Source organism: Mauremys reevesii, linkage group 24 (assembly GCF_016161935.1).
Source record: "Mauremys reevesii isolate NIE-2019 linkage group 24, ASM1616193v1, whole genome shotgun sequence".
In the NCBI taxonomy this organism is placed as follows: domain Eukaryota; kingdom Metazoa; phylum Chordata; order Testudines; family Geoemydidae; genus Mauremys; species Mauremys reevesii.
This window is the reverse complement of record NC_052646.1, coordinates 11,122,269-11,141,577: the sequence shown is the minus strand read 5'-3', so window position 1 is coordinate 11,141,577 and position 19,309 is coordinate 11,122,269. Positions and strand designations below refer to the sequence as shown.

The 19,309-nt window shown below is 54.8% G+C and overlaps 1 protein-coding gene across 4 annotated transcripts; it reads left to right on the top strand.

Moving 5' to 3' along the window:
- The first annotated feature begins 3,529 nt into the window (after positions 1 to 3,529).
- Positions 3,530 to 17,865, top strand: LOC120390652 (serum amyloid P-component-like). Of its 4 annotated transcripts, none has more exons than XM_039513415.1 (5): positions 3,530 to 3,719; positions 6,458 to 6,530; positions 7,357 to 7,447; positions 10,396 to 10,565; positions 14,747 to 17,865. In XM_039513415.1, exons 2-5 carry the CDS (start codon positions 6,467 to 6,469, stop codon positions 15,346 to 15,348), a joined length of 927 nt encoding a protein of 308 aa, XP_039369349.1. In that variant the 5' UTR covers positions 3,530 to 3,719; positions 6,458 to 6,466; the 3' UTR covers positions 15,349 to 17,865. The 4 variants fall into 4 exon arrangements, with proteins under 4 accessions (XP_039369349.1, XP_039369348.1, XP_039369351.1 ...); XM_039513414.1 differs by lacking the exon at positions 3,530 to 3,719 and adding an exon at positions 3,762 to 3,823; XM_039513417.1 differs by lacking the exon at positions 3,530 to 3,719 and adding an exon at positions 4,800 to 5,062.
- Positions 17,866 to 19,309: the final 1,444 nt, after the last annotated feature.

Below are 19,309 nucleotides of genomic sequence, written 5' to 3'. Positions count from 1 at the left end.
GTGCTTTGGCCTTCCTGATTTCACTCCTGCATGCCTGAGCAATATTTTTATACTCCTCCCTAGTGAACTTGTAAGCTCCCTTTTTGTGTTAAAGCTCACCAAAGATTTCACTGTTAAGCCAAGCTGGTTGCCTGCCATATTTGCTATTCTTTCTGCACATCAGGATGGTTTGTTGCTGTGCCCTCAGTAAGGCTTCTTTAAAATAGAGCCAGCTTTCCTGGACTCCTTTCCCCTTCATATTAGCCTCCCAGGGGATCCTGTCCATCAGCTCCCTGAGGGAGTCAAAATCTGCTTTTCTGAGGTTCAGGATCTGTATTCTGCTGCTCTCCTTTCTTCCTTGTGTCAGGATCCTGATTTTGACCATCTCATGATCACTGCTGCCCAGGTTGCCACCCACTTCTATTCCCCCTATCAATTCTTCCCTGTTTGTGAGCAGCAGGTCAAGAGGAGCATGGCCCCTAGTTGGTTCCTCCAGCACTTGCACCAGGAAGTTGTCCCCAACACTCTCCAAAAACTTCCTGGATTGTCTGCACTGCTGTATTGCTCTCCTGGCAGATGTCAGACAATAAACTTATTCAAATGAAGAACATCTCTGAAAGGTAACATAACAAAATATGTAGCCAGCATAAAAGGCTATGAAATTAAAATATGCAATTAGAAGGATAAACAATTTGGCAGAAAAATCAACATCTATGCATCTAGCAAGTGCAGTAACAGAAGAGTAAAATTTGTGTGACTGTGTTTGCATGATTGATGGGGGGTTACTTACAGAAATAAGGATTTTTAATACATTTTCAGTTCCAAAGAGGATGGGGGCAGGAATCACATTACTGGAAGTCCAAAACAGAATGGAATGTTACAGGTCTGTACAACCGTTTTAGGTGTGTGGATTCATTGGACGAGGTCACAGCAGAAGTGGGAAGCTAGTGCACCCTAAAGGCTCAGAAAGAAAAAGACAAATTAAAAGAACACAAAAGGTCTGTATTTATTTATTTTAATTTCATGACTTTTGGGTGCTTAATTCATGATTTTTTAATTGTTGCGGTTGTCAATCTACCTTGGGGTTGTATAACTATATTTAGTAAAAATTACAGTAAAAATTTGCCTTTGAGGAGGATTTTATACGGTGCCCTTAGGGCCAAATTTTTAAAAGTTATTCAGGTGACTAGTGGGATTCAACCTTAAAAATCTGGCTTGTGGTGAATAATTGGGGACCAAGTTCTACACAGAGGTGGGGATGTGAAAAAAACACAGGTGCTGGATACAGAGGCAAAATTCCAGTTGACAAAGGCAGTCTCCACTGGCAGATCAAAGGAAACTGAAGACGTTTTGACACCAACGCAGGACATCAGTCAGCCTTCAAGTCAGATGTTTCCAAAAATAAACTTGTGTGCAGAAAAAGAAGAAAAACCCAACAATTTAGAATTAAAACCTTATATTGCAGTACCACTAGGAAGTGCTACACTAGAAACATTGAGAGGTGGTTGTTGAAACTACTAGCAACTTAGTATCTTCAATGATTATCTGTTATTAAGTGTATGCAGCAGAACCTCCATCTGCTCAGCCTTAAGGGAGAGGAATGATGAGCTGCTAAGAGTAATAACAATAACTTTTCCCACGGTAAATACTGTAAATGAGTGACAGCCCCACTACAGTGAGTCACAGGACAAGGCCCCTCCCATGCAGCAATGGGAACAGCCCCTAAAACAAAGCTGGGAACTACGGGGAGACTTGGTGCAGACAAGTGCAAATACCGCCCATTATACTGCTTTGGGTGGTGTCTGTGAAAGTGGTTCACTGGATCCAGTCGCCTTTGTCAGCCCAGTCCATTGCATCGGTCAGGGAGGAGCTGCCTCTGCCTGGCCTAGCACAGCCCTGGGAACCAGGGTCTGAGCTGCACCATCTTAGCAGGGGGGGGGTCTGCCCCCGCTTTCCCATGTTCCCCTGCCACCACCTGGGGCAGTGAATCACCGACGCTGAACCCCACCCCTACCCCCACCACAGCTGCTGGACCCCAGCCCCTCCACAGACTCCGCTCCCACCCGCCCACAGCAGGAGTGTCTCCCCTGGGCTGGGAGAAGCAGAGCGCGGCACTTCAGCGGATGTTCCTGAGCACCCTGTGAGTGGGACACTGCGTCGGGTGTCCGGCTTGGTGAGTGGGGCGATGGCGGGGCACTGCCGGGAGTGGAGGATCTTGTGGTGAGCTCGAGGTGGGACTGCCTGGCCAGGTACCTGCAGCAGGAGCGAGACCTCTGGGAGCCAGAGCACTGCGCTGCCTGTCAGGCTGCAGCCTGAAGCTAACAGGCAGGGGACAGGTGATCCCAGGGGGAGGGGACAACAGGAGATGCTGGGGGAAACAGGCAATGCCAGGCTGTGCTGGGCGAGTGGGCTGTATGGCCAGCACAGGGCACAGCAGGGGTAGCTTGCGGAGACACTCATGGCTTCCCAGGGGCGCCAGGGGCTGCAGACCCACAAACCAAGCTCGCTGGGGAGCGAGGGAGGGGCACGCTTCAGGCACTATCTGCCAGGGTTTGGCTCGATCCCTGCTTTTCTCCCCCCCCCTCCCCTTTTAAGGCCCAGCTGCTTTGGGCTCACTTCCCCTTCCTGAAGCGTGGAGGGGAAGCAGGTGTTTCCGCCCAGGCACTGTGGTCTCAGCCTGACCGGGTTCCTGGGGCATAGCTGGAGGAAGGCTGGTTTGCAATCGTAGCTTCGGGCATGGGCATAGCTACACTTGCAGATGTAGAGCACTTTGAGTTAAACCAGCCTTCGCAGAGTGCAGTAGGGAAAGCGCTGCAGTCTGTCCACACTGACAGCTGCCAGCACACTGGCGTGGCCACATTAGCAGCTCTTGCAAGGGCCACAGAGAGCAGTGCATTGTGGTAGCTACCCCAGCATGCAAGTGGCTGCAACGTGCTTTTCAAATGGGGGGGTGGGGTGGAGTGTGACAGGGAGTGTGTTGTGTGTATGTGGGGGGAGAGAGAGTGGGTTTTGGGGGGCTGAGAGCATGTCAGTATGCTGTCTTGTAAGTTCAGACAGCAGCAGGCCTCCCCTTCCTCCCGCTCCCCGCACCTCTCTCTCTCGCACACAGCATTCCCAGTAATGGTTGCTTTGTCTTGGAGCAGATAAGCAGCCGGCTGTCAAACGGAGCTTTCAAAGGGCATATCCAGAACAATGACAAGAGTGGCCACTGGACTTAAGGGGATTATGGGACATTTCCGGAGGCTGATCAGAGCGCAGTAATGCAACACCTCGTTCACACTGACGCTGGGGTGCTCCAGCGAGGGCGCATTAAACCTTATTCCATTTGCCAAGGTGGAATACCAGGAGCGCTCTCGCCGTGGAGTCAGAGCACTCTACGTGCCTTGCCAGTGTGGACGGGTAGTGAGCTAGTGCGCTCAGGGCTCCTTTAATGCATGGAAACTCGCAAGGGTAGCGAAGCCCTTCATCTCTGGGGCAATCAGACTCGATAAGCAGAAGCGAAAGTGCAAACTCCTCACTTGGTCTGGAGCCAGGGCCCAGCCTGTCCCCAGCCAAGGGCTGCTGCTGAGGCTGGTCCCACGCTCAGACGAGGTTGCGCTCTGAGACACATCCAGGAACCATCCTGTCTGCATTGCAGATTGGATCCATGCAGCCCTCGACCCGCTGTGGCCTGGCTTGTCCAGTGGGCATTAGGGCAGCTCTGGATTACAGCCGAGGTCCACAGGCCGGAGCAACACTGGGCGAGTTGGGGGCTCAGCAGTGATGCACTGGGGACGGGCTGCGTTCTGCAAGGCTCTGGTTCTCCATGGACTGCTGCGCGGCTCGTGTGGATGCCAAAGCCCAGGTGCCTTCTTTTCAGTTGTGGGAGTGCAGGGAGCACAGAGGGCTGCTTTCCATCCTTCCTCAGCTGAGCTAGTGACCTCAGCACCCTCACAGCAAGACATCCTGGGACACAGTTCAGCATCCCGCCTGCTCCTGCACCTCCCCCACCCTCCCCTGAGCCCTGCCAGCTCTGGGTGCCCCCCTCCCCCCCACCGCTAACTTTAGGGAGGAGGCAGCTGCTCTCTATCACTGAACAGCACTGTTTTACTAGCCCCTGGAAGCAGAACTCGCCCTGAGGTGCCACTGCCCTGCTGCTGCTCTGGCAAGTGTCCGCCTGGAGCCACCCAACCCAGCCACACCCCACATGCCTGGCTTGCTGCTGCCCGTGCAGTCTCCCAGTGACCATGGCACGGCCTTGGCTCTGCTCCCACTGCTGTTCACCATGCCCTGAGCTACACGGTGCCTGGGATTGCTCCCGAAGCCTGTCTCCAGGCCCTGGGCGCCTCAGGCACTGAGTGAAAGGCTACAAACGAGAATGTTGCCAGCAGAGTCTTCTCATGCCACATAGCTAAGGTTAAGATTTTGGCACAGGCCTGGCCCTAGCCAAGTGTGTGAGTGGGGGAGCAGGGGGCAGGGCACAGCCCTGGCTGCAGTTGTGGGGGCTGGAGGTGGTGCATAGCCCAGGCCACAGCTGCAAGAGGTGGGGTGGGGGGCGCAGCCCCAGCTCCAGCTGTTGGGTTATATCTACACTATATATAATGCAATATATTATGGGCCGTTGAGGCCTAGTGTGAATGAAGTGTGTTTGACATGAGTATGTGAGTTGCATGCTGGCAACTGAAGCGAGGATTTAAGGTTTTAAGCAGTCAAGGACGGTTCTTGCAAAACAGCCTTGTTGTGTCCGGGGGAAACATACAAAATCAGCAGAAAAGGGAATAACGTTGGTGGTATTGTATCCATTACAGCTGTGGATAAAAACTAGGGGAAATGGAAGGCAGCCTCCTGGGGCTGCTTGGATTATGGCAACCTCCTGGGGCTGCTTTCTCTGAGTTGTGGGTGAAAGGCCTAGCGAATGGAGACAAAGAGCAGATGACGTGATGGACTGGTCTATAAATGCTTGCCTGACATATCTGAAATTTGAAGTCAGACATCGATCCAGAGCCCTGATTTTGAAGCGGTGTGCAGTGTCGGCTTGCCACGCCTTGTGATTGGACCGAACCTCGACTGACCATTGGGACTTTGTTCCGATCTTCGGACTCTGGTGCGGTATGTTTGGGGTATGAATGTGGAGTGAGTGAGGTTTATATTGTAATCAGTAAAAGGTATTTAGAGTATTATAGACCAACACTGTGTCCAGTATCTGCTCCCCGATCCCGTACAGAGGCCTCTAGTAAAAGCCTAACATAGCCACAGCCGCTGACAGCGGAAGCCGAAGTCACGGAGGTCTGATACGATCACGGAATCCATGACTAAATCGCGTCCTTACGCACAGCCCAGAGCAGGTGCAGGTGGAGATGCTGGCCTGAGGGGGGTTGGGGAGCTGCCATCCTCCCCTAGTGCTGGGAGAAGTGCCCTGGTGACACCCTCCTTTCTGACAGAGCACCTGCTGCCCAGTGCGCCCCAGGCTGGGGGGAGTGGGTGAGGGGGCCATGTCCCTAAGAACATAATATAAAAATAGCCATACTGGGTCAGACCAAAGGTCCATCTAGCCCAGTATCCTGTCCTCTGACAGTGACCAGTGCCAGGTGCCCCAGAGGGAATGAACAGAATAGGTAATCATCAAGTGATCCATCCCATCGCCCATTCCCAGCTTGCCTGCTTCACTTCCCATATGGGGGCAGCAACCCCTGCATCTGGAGATTGGCATTGCCTGGGGCAGGTCTTAGGCAGGGCAGGCAGAGCAATACAAAGTGGAGCCCTGCACTCAGGCTATATGTGATAGAAATATCATGTGTATGAGGGTCACACTCCTGCCTTGATCAGCCAAACGTATGAGCTCATCAAAAACCTGTCTCAGGTGTGTCTGACAAGACCTATTCCCCCAAAAGCATGTGGACTGGCAGTAATTATTCACCCATCTTCTAGTTCTTTACCGATTGCGCCTGCCTCAGCCTTTCCAGGGTTTTGCCCTGGAACAATGACAGTCTAACCGACCTATAGTTTCTTGACTCACATCATTTATCACATTTAAATCTTGGCACGTTTCTTCTGCCAGTCGTCTGCAACTTCCCCCGGTGTTCCAAGAGTTCTTCAAAATCAACATTAATGCTCAGAGACCTCCTCGGCCAATTATTTTAATACTCCTGGGTGTGAGTGGTCTGCTCCTGTCGACTTAAAAATGTTTAACTTTAGTAGCTGCTGGGTAACACCCTCCTTAGTCACGGATGGGCTTGAAAGCATGACTTGATCACTGTCCAAGATGGAAATGTCCCCCAGTCTCTTTCCAGTGCAGAGCAGAACTATTTCCTGAACACTTCCCCCTTTCCTCTGTCATGGCTGACAGTGCTGCCGCTGCTCTCTCGTAAGGGAGCTGTCGGAACCCTGGGATTTTGTTTGTTCCCGATAGATTTAACGAATGCCTTGACTGTCCGTAACACACTGGCCACAGACTCTTGACATCTGCCCCTCTGATTCTTCCCTCTGGTTTATTCTGCAGGTGAAGAAAATGCAGAAGCTGCAGCTTTGGCTCCTCCTCCTCGCTAGCCTCTCGGGAGCCGTGGCCCAGACAGGTAGGGGCAGAGCTGGCTGTGCCGGGGGAGGGGGGCAAGCCCTGGCCGTGATGCCGTCTGTACAGGGAGGACAGGGTTTGTGCTTCTGCAGGCAGAGAGCAGCCGAGTCCCTGGCACTCTGGAGGGTGCGTGAGTCATGTTTTCCGACCGCCCTCCCCACAGCTCCCAGCCGATAATGCCCCCGTCCAGGGCATGGCTTCTGCTGGCCTCGGGGGACTGTGCAGTGCTAAGTCCCCTGGTGCTCAGCATTTAGCCCCATTGGATCTTGCCACCCACCTCGAGACGATGGGGCCTGATGTCAACTGAAGCGTTGGGGCTCAGTGCCTCTGAGGGTGAGGCCTCAGGACTCCCAGAAGCAGCAACGCGGAACCAGCGTGGGGCAGAGGAGGCGCTGGGAAGACCCGCATTGCTGCACACGTCTGCTTGATGACACTGCTCTGGTGCACACAGGGTGTGGCTGAGAGACATTTACAGAAGGGCCATAAGAATGTCATGGCCAATCAGCTGTGCCCTGCCCTACCTGCCTGTAGGGGGTGTGCTGTGACAGCATGGGGGGATCTGGGGCGGGGGGGGGGCACTGTGACAGTGCAGGAGGATTGGGGGCTCCATTCTGGCCAGCAGAAGGGGATGGTGGTGGGCACACTGCGGCCAGCACGTGGGCATCAGCAGATGACACAGGGGCTCGGTGGGCAGCACAAGGGGTTGGCAGAGGCACTGCGGGCAGCCAGGGGGCTTGCAGGGTTGTTCCCCGGTGCAGCCGCTGCTTACCCCGGCCCCTGCAGGGGAACAGGGTTGGCTCCATGTTCTTCCTTCTCCACATTACCAGACAAGCCAGCAGCGAGGATCCAGCCACGTCCCCCCTACCCCAGCCCGGGCAGAGAGCTACAGCTGCAGTGTGACGTCCCAGGGGATCCTGGGTAAGGAGCTCCCCTCCCCCTCACCTCTCCCCTTGGCTGCTCGTGCTCTAGTGGCCCCCTTCCCAAGCACCTTCCCAGCACACCCACCCCCACCCTGCACCCAAGAGCTCACCCCTCCCCACATCGCGTCCACCCCACCCTGCACCCATAGAGCTCACCCCTCCCACTCCCATCGCACCCAACTCTACCCTGACCCCTAGTGCCCAATCTTCCCCCTCCCATCAGACCCACCCCCACCCTGCGCTCAAGAGCTCGCCCCTCCCCCCATCGCGTCCACCCCACCCTGTGCCCAAGAGCTCGCCCCTCCCCCATCACATCCACCCATCGCGTCCACCCCACCCTGCACACAAAGTGCACGCCCGCCCATGGTGCCCACCCCACCCTGCACCCATAGGGCTCACCCCTCCACTCCCATCGCACCCATCTCCACCCTGACCCCTAGTGCCCAATCCCCCCCCACCGATCATGCCCACCCCACCCAGCACCCATAGCCCTCGCCCCTCCCCCACCAATAATGACTATCTCCACCCTGCGCCCATAGTGCTCACCCCTCCCCCTCCCATCATACCTACCCCCATTCTGCACCCCTAGTACCCAATCTTCCCCTCCCATCATGCCCGCTCCACCCTGGACCCATAGCACTTGCCCTTCCCCCTCCCCTCACCCCCACCCCCACCCTCCGCCCATAGCGCTCACCCCTCCCCCTCCCATCACACCCACCCCCACCCCTACGCCCATAGCGCTTGCCCCTCCTTCCCATCGCACCCACCCCACCCTGCACACATAGCGCTCGCCCCTCCCCTCCCATCACACCCACACCCACCCCTACGCCCATAGCGCTCGCCCCTCCCCTCCCATCACACCCACACCCCCCCTACGTCCATAGTGCTCGCCCCTCCCCTCCCATCACACCCACACCCACCCTACGCCCATAGCGCTCGCCCCTCCCCTCCCATCACACCCACACCCACCCCTACGCCCATAGTGCTCACCCCTCCCCTCCCATCACACCCACCCCCACCCTATGCCCATAGCGCTCGCCCTCCCCTCCCATCACTCCCCACCCTGCACACATAGCACTCGCCCCTCCCCTCCCATCACACCCACACCCACCCTATGCCCATAGCGCTCGCCCCTCCCCTCCCATCACCCACACCCACCCTACGCCCATAGTGCTCGCCCCTCCCCTCCCATCACCCACACCCACCCCTACGTCCATAGTGCTCGCCTCCCCTCCCATCACACCCACACCCACCCCTACGCCCATAGCGCTCGCCCTCCCCTCCCATCACACCCACCCCCACCCTGCACCCATAGCACTTGCCCTCCCATCACACCCCCACCCTGCACACATAGTGCTCGCCCCTCCTCCCATCACACCCACCCCCACCCTACACCCATAGCGCTCTCCTCTCCTTCCCATCACCCCACCCGCACCCTGCACCCATAGCGCTCGCCCCTTCCCTTCCCATCACACCCCTACCCTACACCCATAGCGCTCTCCCTCCCCTTCCCATCACACCCACCCACAGCCTACATCCATAGCACTTGCCCCTCTCCTTCCCATCACCCCCACCCCACCCTGCACCCATAGCACTCGCCCCTCCTTCCCATCACACCCACCCCACCCTATGCCCATAGCACTCACCCCTCTCCTTCCCATCACACCCACCCCACCCTACATCCATAGCACCCGCCTCTCTCCTTCCCATCACCCCCACCCCCACCCTGCACCCATAGCACTCACCCCTCCCCTTCCCATCACACCCACCCTGCACCTGTAGCACTCGCCCTTCCCCCTCCCACTGCACCCACCCCAACCCTGGGCCCATAGTGTTCGCCCCTCCCCCTCCCATCACGCCCACCCTGCACCCATCGGTAGGGCCCAGGACACAACATGGGTCACACCAGGATCATCCCCACAGGGCGGGAAATGCCAAACATTGCTGAGCCCTGCGCTGTGCATGGAGCAGTGGGATCAGACCTGCCGGAGCACAACACTTCCACCTCACACCCGCAGAGAGTCATAGAATCATAGAATCTCAGGGTTGGAAAGGACCTCAGGAGGTCATCTAGTCCAGCCCCCTGCTCAAAGCAGGACCAAACCCAACTAAATCATCCCAGCCAGGGCTTTGTCAAGCCTGACCTTAAAAACCTCTAAGGAAGGAGATTCCACCACCTCCCTAGGTAACCCATTCCAGTTCTTCACCACCCTACTAGTGAAAAAGGTTTTCCTAATGTCCAACCTAATTGAATGACCTGCAGGACATTGATTCTCTCATTCCATTGATAAACTGATACAATGTGACTGAAATTAAACCACTTCCCAGGGGAGAAAACATCACATCCCTGCATTGGCTGGGAATCAAACCCAGATCAACTGCTTGGAATGCAACTATGCTCACCACTATACCACCAATGCATTTGTCTGGTGGTCCTGCCCTGGTGGGATGCTGGGTCCAGAGCATAGACCAGCCAGTGCAGGACTAACTGGGAGCCTCCCTGTGGCCACTTGCCTGCTCTCTGAGTTCTTGTGCTGAGCACGATTGGCACATTGGGAATCTGTGCTGCCTTTCAGGACAAGCCCCACGTACCCCGCTCCCTAGGAGATCCAGGCCCGGCTCTGCCCTGCCCTGGCTCGTGCCCAAGTCATTGCAGAGGGGGTGGCACATGCTGCTAGATCTCACTGGTAGTGTTATACGCGGCCTCTGCACTCGCCCCGTCCTGGTGTGAACGGTGAAAGAAAGTGCCTGGTGACAGAGCACCAAGCCTCTTGGCCCTGGCACCCTTCACCGGCTGTCGTGGGATGGCTGTAGCATTGCTGTGTGCTGATATCACCTGCTGGGGTCTGCCCCAGAGGCGCTGCAGTGGGGGTGCAGTCAGACCTGTCCCAGTGTCTGCCCCTCGGGAAAGCGCTGCTTATCTCTCACTAACCCCCCTCCTCTTAGCCCCCTGGAGTTCCTGTGGACGAAGGAAGGCAGCGATGTCCCCCTGCAGATAAACCCTGACCGCATCCTCACCCTCCCCCCCGTCGGCAAGAATGAAACTGGCACCTACATCTGCACGGCCACCAGTGCCGGGGGCAGCTCCGTGGCCAAGTACAGCCTGGAGATGATCGGTAGGTCCCTGCAGCCCTCGGCCCCAGTAAGGGCACATGGCAGCAGCCAGGGCACTGAGCTCCCTCCTGCCCCCACCCGAGGGGGCTTTCTCCAGCACCAGCATCCACTTTTGTGCCCTGTTTCCTGGTGGGCAACGTGCCAATGTGGCCATGTGCTGACGGGCCCTTTCAGTTAAAAGAGCCTCGTTCGAATGCTGCTTCCCCAGGAGCGTGCTGCCTGGGACTTGGGGAAGGTGGCCGGGGGGTCCATCTGTCCCCAGCCCCAAAGACAGCAGGGGGCTGGTCACGTCTCCACTTCCCCACGACCAGCAGGGGGCGCATTGTGTACCCACCACTCCCCTCTCCTGGAGGGAGCAGATCCTGCGCCCGAGCCCATCATGCCCTTTTGGTGAGTGGGGTCTGCAGCCGGTGTTAGGAGAGGGGACAGGGTCAGGCTCTTGGTGCAGATGGAGGGGCCTCAGGGGACTCTCGCATGGACAGTGCTGATCTCACTGTTTAAATCAATAGGGCTTCCCCAAGGGTTAACGCTTCCCCCCCCCCCATCCCCATCTCTCTGGGGGAGTTGAATGCCTGCCCCTTTGTGGTACTTTGCCTGCGTTCTCAATGAGTTGCCCCACCCCTCAACGCTCACAGTGCAGGGGTCCAGGGTACAGCGTAGAGCTGGGAAGGCCTTTGGGACTATAAACGTGACCAGGAGCCTCTCCGGACCCTGCTGTGGGAAACCCACGGAGGAGCAGTGTGGGCCTCACGCCTCAGCTGCCATAAGGGAGGGTCCCTAGGCAGGGTAAGGGAAAAAAATAAAAAGGGAAAATATACGTGTGCTCCTTGGAGGTTCACAAAACTCTCCAGTGTAGAATATTCAAACATACTATGCCCTGTCTGTGCTTCTCCCGCCCTCTGCCTACTCCCCACGCACCTGCACTGGGAATGCACCAGGCATGCAGCCCCTGCTTACACCACCTACCTTAGGGATAAGGGCAGGCTGAGAGGGCCACTGGGGGAAAAGTCTTACCCCTCCTTACATCTCTATGAGGCTTCATAGGTTGGGCCATGATCTGTTCCATGAGATGTTACACTTGTAACTGAATTACAGAAGGGATCACTATTGTGTCTCTTCATGGTGTGAACATTTACACAAGTAGTCTCACTGAAACTAATGGGATTACTCACATGAGTAAATGCACACACCAAAAGAGGTTAATAACAGGACCCAGCCCAGTGGGATTGTAAAATACTGACATGAGCATGAGTAAGGGTGACAGACCGGGTCCTAAGTTTGCAGGGCTCTGATATTCATCAGTGCAGAAATCTATTTTGGTTTGTGGTTGACAATAACTTCATGTTAAGCATCTGCACATTTCAGAAACAAGTATTCCTCTAGCACACATCTTGCCTAGTGTAGCATGGCATGAGTATACTTACAAGTGAGAAATAAATCAGTGTTTATAGAGGAGGCTGGTTTATGGGGAAGGATAGCTCAGTGGTTTGACTATTGGCCTATTAAACCCACGGTAACAAGTTCAATCCTTGAGGGGGCCCTTGGGGGCAAAAATGTGTCAGGGACAGTACTTAGTCCTACTGTGAAGGCAGGGGACTGGACTTGATGACCTTTCAAGGTCCCTTCCAGTTCTATATTTAAAAAAATAGGGGATGGCCTCAGTGAAGGCAACAGCCCCTGACCCAAAGTGCCCCATCTGGGTTCACATTCTGAATATCCCTGTGGCTGTTACCTCCCACCCCGGGCCTGTCTACATGCTGCCAGGGGGCACATGCAGCCCTGGCCCTCGCCCTGCCCACCCCCGGAGTGTCCGCATGCTGCCTGGGGGTGAGATATGGGGCTAGCTGTAGGGCCCAGATTGACCTGTCCCATCCGGTGCCCATGGCCACTCGCTCAAAGGTGCAGAGAAAAGTGTCGGGGTCATCATCAGGGCCCGTTTTACAAAGGCCCAACCCGTAGTGCAGGTACCATCTCCCCCTGGGGCAACTCACTAGTTTCTGTAGGAGTTGTTGCGGCAACCCCACCTGCTCCTTAATAAATTCTGTAAAGTCCTCCGCTGCTTGGCCTGCCAGGCGAGTTGAGCTGTCTCTCCATCCGGTGGGATTGCTGGAAGGCCTGCAGCACCTTCTGCATCTCCTCCTACTGCTGAGCCAGCCACCGCAGGATTCCCTCCATCTCCAGGTTGCCAAACTGTAGCTCTGGCACAAAAGGATCTCGGACAAGCTCCCTCATCTCATGGGGTGCATGCCCGGCGCCTCTTCTTCTGGGGCTGGTCGCCCTCCCAAATAAATCCAGGGAGACTTCAACTCTGTGCAACACCCGTATCCTTTATTCTTTAAGCATTTTCCCACCACCTGTGTCCAACTATATCCAATCCTTACAGGTGTCTCGCCTAGCGCAGGCTGGGTCAGTAACCAGCTAGAGGGATTCCACCTCCCTCTCTGACTGACCTGCTCCTTCTGGCTCCTTCCCAGCCTTTGTAGCTCCTGCCTATCAGGCTGGCAGGTGTTGTCAATCACCAGGCAGACATAAGGCTTTTCAAGCAGCCCCAATCTTTCCCCCTTACTTGGGGCTGGCATGGCAGGGACTGATGAGGTGTGTTTGCAGCAGCACCCTGCCACAGCTGGGATCGCAGGGTGTGGGAGGCGGGTGAGGGCAGTAGCAGAACTGGGTACGGCCCAGGGCTGCGATAGCAGGGCGGGGGAAATCGGGGGCATTGGCAGAGCTGGGTACGGCCCAGGGCTGGGATAGCAGGGCGGGGGAAATCGGGAACATTGGCAGAGCTGGGTACGGCCCAGGGCTGGGATAGCAGGGCGGGGGAAATCGGGAACATTGGCAGAGCTGGGTACGGCCCAGGGCTGGGATAGCAGGGAGGGGGGAATCGGGGGCATTGGCAGAGCTGGGTACGGCCCAGGGCTGGGATAGCAGGGCGGGGAATCGGGGGCATTGGCAGAGCTGGGTACGGCCCAGGGCTGGGATAGCAGGGCGGGGGAAATCGGGGACATTGGCAGAGCTGTGTACGGCCCAGGGCTGGGATAGCAGGGCGGGGGAAATCGGGGGCATTGGCAGAGCTGGGTACGGCCCAGGGCTGGGATAGCCGGGCGGGGGAACTCGGGCTCATTGGCAGAGCTGGGTACGGCCCAGGGCTGGGATAGCAGGGCGGGGGAAATCGGGGGCATTGGCAGAGCTGGGTACGGCCCAGGGCTGGGATAGCAGGGCGGGGGAAATCGGGGGCATTGGCAGAGCTGGGTACGGCCCAGGGCTGGGATAGCAGGGAGGTGGAAATCGGGGGCATTGGCAGAGCTGGGTACAGCCCAGGGCTGGGATAGCAGGAAGCGGGGAATCGGGGGCATTGGCAGAGCTGGGTACGGCCCAGGGCTGGGATAGCAGGGAGGGAATCGGGGCATTGGCAGAGCTGGAGTGCGGCCCAGGGCTGGGATAGCAGGGAGGGGAATCGGGGCATTGGCAGCGCTGTGTCCGGCCCCGGGCTGGGATCGCAGGGCGGGGGAATCGGGGGCATTGGCAGAGCTGGGTACGGCCCAGGGCTGGGATAGCAGGGAGAGGGAAATCGGGGGCATTGGTAGAGCTGGGTACGGCCCAGGGCTGGGATAGCAGGGCGGGGGAAATTGGGGGCATTGGCAGAGCTGGGTATGGCCCAGGGCTGGGATAGCAGGGAGGGGGGAATCGGGGGCATTGGCAGAGCTGGGTACGGCCCAGGGCTGGGATAGCAGGGCGAGGGAAATCGGGGCATTGGTAGAGCTGGGTACGGCCCAGGGCTGGGATAGCAGGGCGGGGGAAATTGGGGGCATTGGCAGAGCTGGGTATGGCCCAGGGCTGGGATAGCAGGGTGGGGGAAATCGGGGGCATTGGCAGAGCTGGGTACGGCCCAGGGCTGGGATAGCAGGGCGGGGGAAATCGGGGGCATTGGCAGAGCTGGGTCGGCCCCAGGGCTGGGATAGCAGGGAGGGGGGAATCAGGGGCATTGGCAGAGCTGGGTACAGCCCAGGGCTGGGATAGCAGGGAGGGGGGAATCAGGGGCATTGGCAGAGCTGGGTACAGCCCAGGGCTGGGATAGCAGGGTGGGGGGGAGATTTAGGGGTCTCGGGGTTAACTAGGAAGAGTGGTACCAATCGGGTCCCTTACCCTGACAAAGAAACACACAACCCCATCTCCCTTCTCACAGACCTCGTCCGTAAGGTGTTTGTTTTCCCAAGAGCATCCAACGACTCTTACGTTATCCTGAAGCCGAAGCCAGAGCAGCCACTGCAGAATTTTACTGTTTGTCTGAGATCCTACACTGACCTGCCCCGGCCGTACGCCCTTTTCTCTTATGCCACCAAGGCCTATGACAATGAGATCCTGCTCTTCAAACCCAAGCCTGGGGAGTACAGACTATACGTGGGCGGGGAATTTGTGACCTTCAGAGTCCCCGAGAACCGTATGGAGTGGGAGCACGTCTGTGCTGGCTGGGAATCGGCCACGGGCATAGCTGAGTTCTGGGTGAACGGGAAGCCCTTACCCAGGAAGGGTCTGCGGAAAGGCTATTCCGTCAGTGCTGAGGCTGTGATCATCCTGGGGCAGGAGCAGGACTCCTTCGGGGGCGGGTTTGAACTCCCAGAGTCTTTTGTAGGGGAAATCACAGATGTGTACATGTGGGACCGTGTCCTCTATAACATGGAGTCTCTAATGTGGGGTGGGTACTTTTCCCGCTACATCTTTGGCTGGAATAATTTGCACTATGAATTAGTAGGTGATGTGTTCCTGAAACGCAAGCTGTTATTCTGATCCTGTGAGCACAGGCTGCATTCAGTAGCAGTGCAGCCCCAGCCCAAAGCCATGGAACTCCCACTCCTGCTGTCACTTTCCGAGAGTGACGTGCCCCCGGGGCCGTGCTGTCTGCAGACATGCCAAACCCGCGGAAAAAACGCAGAAATTCGGCTTGGTTTTGGCTTAATTGGCTTGTGAGTTGCTTGTTGGCTAGTTTTGGCTTGTAGCTTGTTGTAGCTTGTGCTTCTTTTTTTTTGATCGGCTCCCGGCAAGCAGGGGCAAGCGGGGGCAAGGGGCAAGCAGGAAGAGAGTCAGGGGTGCACAGCGGGCCCACCACAGCCCCAGACTGCACGCCGGGAGGATCTAGTCACACAGACTGTTGGGGTTCTTAGGGACTGGCCTTGTTTTGAAATGGGATTAGCTTGATTTTTGGCTTATTGTGAAAGTTGGGTGCTTATTTACTGTGTGAAAGTTGGCAACTGTGCCATAAACCCTGGCGAGTCTAGCACAAAGGAGAATGTGATCTCCAGCCCCTGGAGTATGTGCCGTTCCGGGTCGCACACACTGGGCCAAAGCACAGAGCTGAGAGAGGCTGGGAGGTGCTGTCTAGGCCTCCCACCCTGGGTTCCAGCACTGGATGCACCTCAGTCAGCTTTCCAGTGCTTGGTCCAGTCTGCTCATAAATGTGCCTGGCATTAGGGCTGGTGCGGCTCTCCGTGAGCTTCCCTGCTTGCCACAGATATCACGGGCAGGATGGGATCCTGACGTGCACTCAGCACCATGTGCCTGGGTTCCGCCCACTAATCTGGTGAATTCTGGCCTGCAGAGCTGTGCCAGGCCCTGCCTTTCACCGCTGGGTTAAGCCCTTGGCACAGGCAGACCCAAATCCCATTGGCTTTTCATGCAGGCACACGGCATTGCAAACTCCTGCCCATTCCCTCAGTGTATCAGCATTGCCCCTTGCCAGACAGTGCCCACCCCTTGAAAAGCTTGGCTCCTGATTGGCTCGCGCCCCCACCCCCATGGCTGGCTGTACATCTCCATTTTCCTACTGTCAGCTTAGCTATAACCCTACCTGTTGCATTTTTTCTCTAGGCTCCCACCCCTCCCACTCACCTCTTTTTGTCTGATTTTCTCACACGGGCATTCTCCTCACTCTCTTCCAGGTCACTTAGGTCATAAGAGGCTCTGAAATGAGACCAGAAGGTGCCGTCCCCTCCCGCTTTCTTTCCGTTACCCTCTAGCGTTTCCCACTGTTTATGGACCTAAGGGGCTGTTTAAATGCAGTGTAGACGTTCCAGCTTTGGCTGCAGCCTGAGCGCTGGGACCCTCCCACCTTCCAGGACCTTCCTACACCCCAATTAAACAGCCCTTTGCTTGACCCCACCAGCCAGAGTCAGCTGACATGGGCCAGCCAGGTTGTCTAATTGCAGTGTAGACCGACTCTGAATGAGAGCAGCACAGAAGCCACCAACAGGTCACAGCCATTCCTATTCAGCCAGCCCATGCTGGTGCAGCAGAGCATGGCAACTGGGAAACCATTTGCCCATGGGCATGGTAGCTCCGCTGGATGCCCAGCGACCCTGCCCCCATTCCATGAGGGAGCTGGCGGGGGTGACACATCTACACCCTCAACCACCAAATCATTATAACATTTTCATGGTTAAGGTCTCCAAGTGATCCAAGCCTGGGCCCACCCAAGGTTCTTAGCTCTTTGCTCAGCTTGGGTCCAAGCCATGGGTGGAGCTCAAGATTGTCAGCAGCAGGGGTCCTAGTTTTCCGTGATAAAAAACGAAACTTCTCTGATAAAAACTATAAAAATGTGCATTTTTCCTCAATTAAAATGAAAGGCTGAACTTTAGTTTCCATAGGCACCGTACCTACAGGTATCAGTTGAACACAATGGTGTATTGATATGCAGTAGAAGCCCGTTTATCCAAGCCTCCCCTATCCAGCTCTCCATACTAACCGACCCACCAGTCTCCTAGGGCTGACAGCCCAAGTGCCAGCTGCACGAGGCGCCGACAGCCTGAGCCTCCCCATCTTAAAATAAGGGATTGAAAGCTCTTTGCCAGTTCTCCTGATTATCCCAATTTTTGATTATCTGATCTGGCCCTGGTCCCATTTAGATCAGATAAATAGGTTTCAGCTGTTAATTTAAAATGAATTCAAAAATCAACCACAAGAGGGGGGTGGTTGTGCTCACTGAATAAATGGCACCGGCACTTTCCGTAAAATGTAATTAATTGTTAATAATAGGTTTTAATTTTTTCACAGAATGTAAAAACTAAAGATTCTCGGTAAGAATGCAAATTCCACATTTCTCCACAGCAAACAGATTTCTAGGCTCCCTGGTCATCAGGAGTTCAGTCCTGGTTTCTCAGCCTCCTGGTTTTGCACTCTGGATGTGAGATAGAGGAGAGGCTGAGGGAACTGGGCTTGTTTAGTCTGCAGAAGAAAAGAGTGAGGGGAGATTTGATAGCAGCCTTCAACTACCTGAAGGGGGGTTCCAAAGAGGATGGAGCTCAGTTGTTCTCAGTGGTGGCAAATGACAGAACAAGGAGCAATGGTCTCAAGTTGCGATGGGGGAGGTCTAGGTTAGATATTAGGAAACACTATTTCACTAGAAGGGTGGTGAAGCACTGGAATGGGTTACCTAGGGAGGTGGTGGGATTTCCATCCTTAGAGGTTTTTAAGGTCAGGCTTGACAAAGTCCTGGCTGGAATGATTTAGTTGGGGTTGGTCCTGCTTTGAGGCTAGATGACCTCCTGAGGTCTCTTCCAACCCTAATCTATGATTTATGATATGCACCATATACCACTCCATAGTATAAACACACTTATGTATGTTTTGATATGAGAACTCTCCATCCTATTGCAGCATATAACACTGTTATATTATGTCTTGGCCTGTTTTACTTGACCGCAACATGTAACCCCAGATGATCCACATGACATCAAGTAAATAAAAATGGTTTGGGAAACAAACAATGTCATTTGCTGGCCAGATCTGCTCTGCACTGTTCATGGATTGGGGGACAAGTAGGAAAGGCTCTATAGTGTTCTTCAACATGTAATTCTGACAGGTGTCCATACCCCCTTTTTAAATTTATGTCCCACCCCCCAGCCTCGTTTTCAGATATGTCCGCTTTCCGTGCAGGGGCCATTTTGATGTTTTAAAAAATTATTTATGGGGAGCACTGGCACTATTTGCACATGGATTTTTTTTTTCACATTTAGGGTCATTTTAAAGTTAGAAGTTTAGAAGTTAGAAGAATAAAGTGGTTTTAGAGAAAACTGTTGTGCCTTTTGAACTAAAGGCATTAAATATTAGTAATAACTATTTTGGGGGAAAGAATAAATTTTATGCATTTAGGTTATTTTGAAATAAAGTCTCACTGAATTTTTTTTAGAGAAAAATTATTGCATTTTTTAATAAAGGTGTGAAATATTAGTAATAGAACATGCACTTTAGAGGAAAATAAGGTAGGGGGGCTAACAAGTTACAAAGTGAGAGAAGCTGTATTAAATAAAAAAATATCCAAGTCTGTGTTTTCTTACAGATACTTAAGTCTTAGACTAAGACAGGTCAGAAATGATGGGGTTGTTAAAGAAAATGTATTTCTCTCTCAGAGAGGTTGGGAGTTTTGGGGGTGTAACCTCCTTACTTCAAGCTGCTAAAAACGTGATAAAACTCTGAGCAGAAAGCAGGTTTCAGCTTGGCTTATAGATCAAGATGCTTACGCTTTGCACAAGCTGGCAAGACTCAAGTTTAAAAGAAATAGAACAGTTGTGTTTGATATGGATGCGCAGTGGCAAGCTGGCCCCTACTCTTTACCGCAAAGATAGTTGTAAATATATTTTAATAGTCATAGACATTTTGTCTGGGTGGTAGCCTTAAAAAATAAACCAGGAAAAAGGTGGTAACAGCATTTAAAGCTATTTTCAGCCAAGATCAGGTGCCTCAAAAATTACAAGTA

Bases quoted from the DNA above. Each gene is read 5' to 3' on its own strand.
- LOC120390652 (XM_039513414.1), top strand. From the start codon at position 3,785: ATGGACTGCTGCGCGGCTCGTGTGGATGCCAAAGCCCAG. The intron at 3,824-6,457 runs GTGCCTTCTTTT...TTTATTCTGCAG, and splicing joins GTGTGGATGCCAAAGCCCAG to GTGAAGAAAATGCAGAAGCT. The intron at 6,531-7,356 runs GTAGGGGCAGAG...CCACATTACCAG, and splicing joins GGGAGCCGTGGCCCAGACAG to ACAAGCCAGCAGCGAGGATC.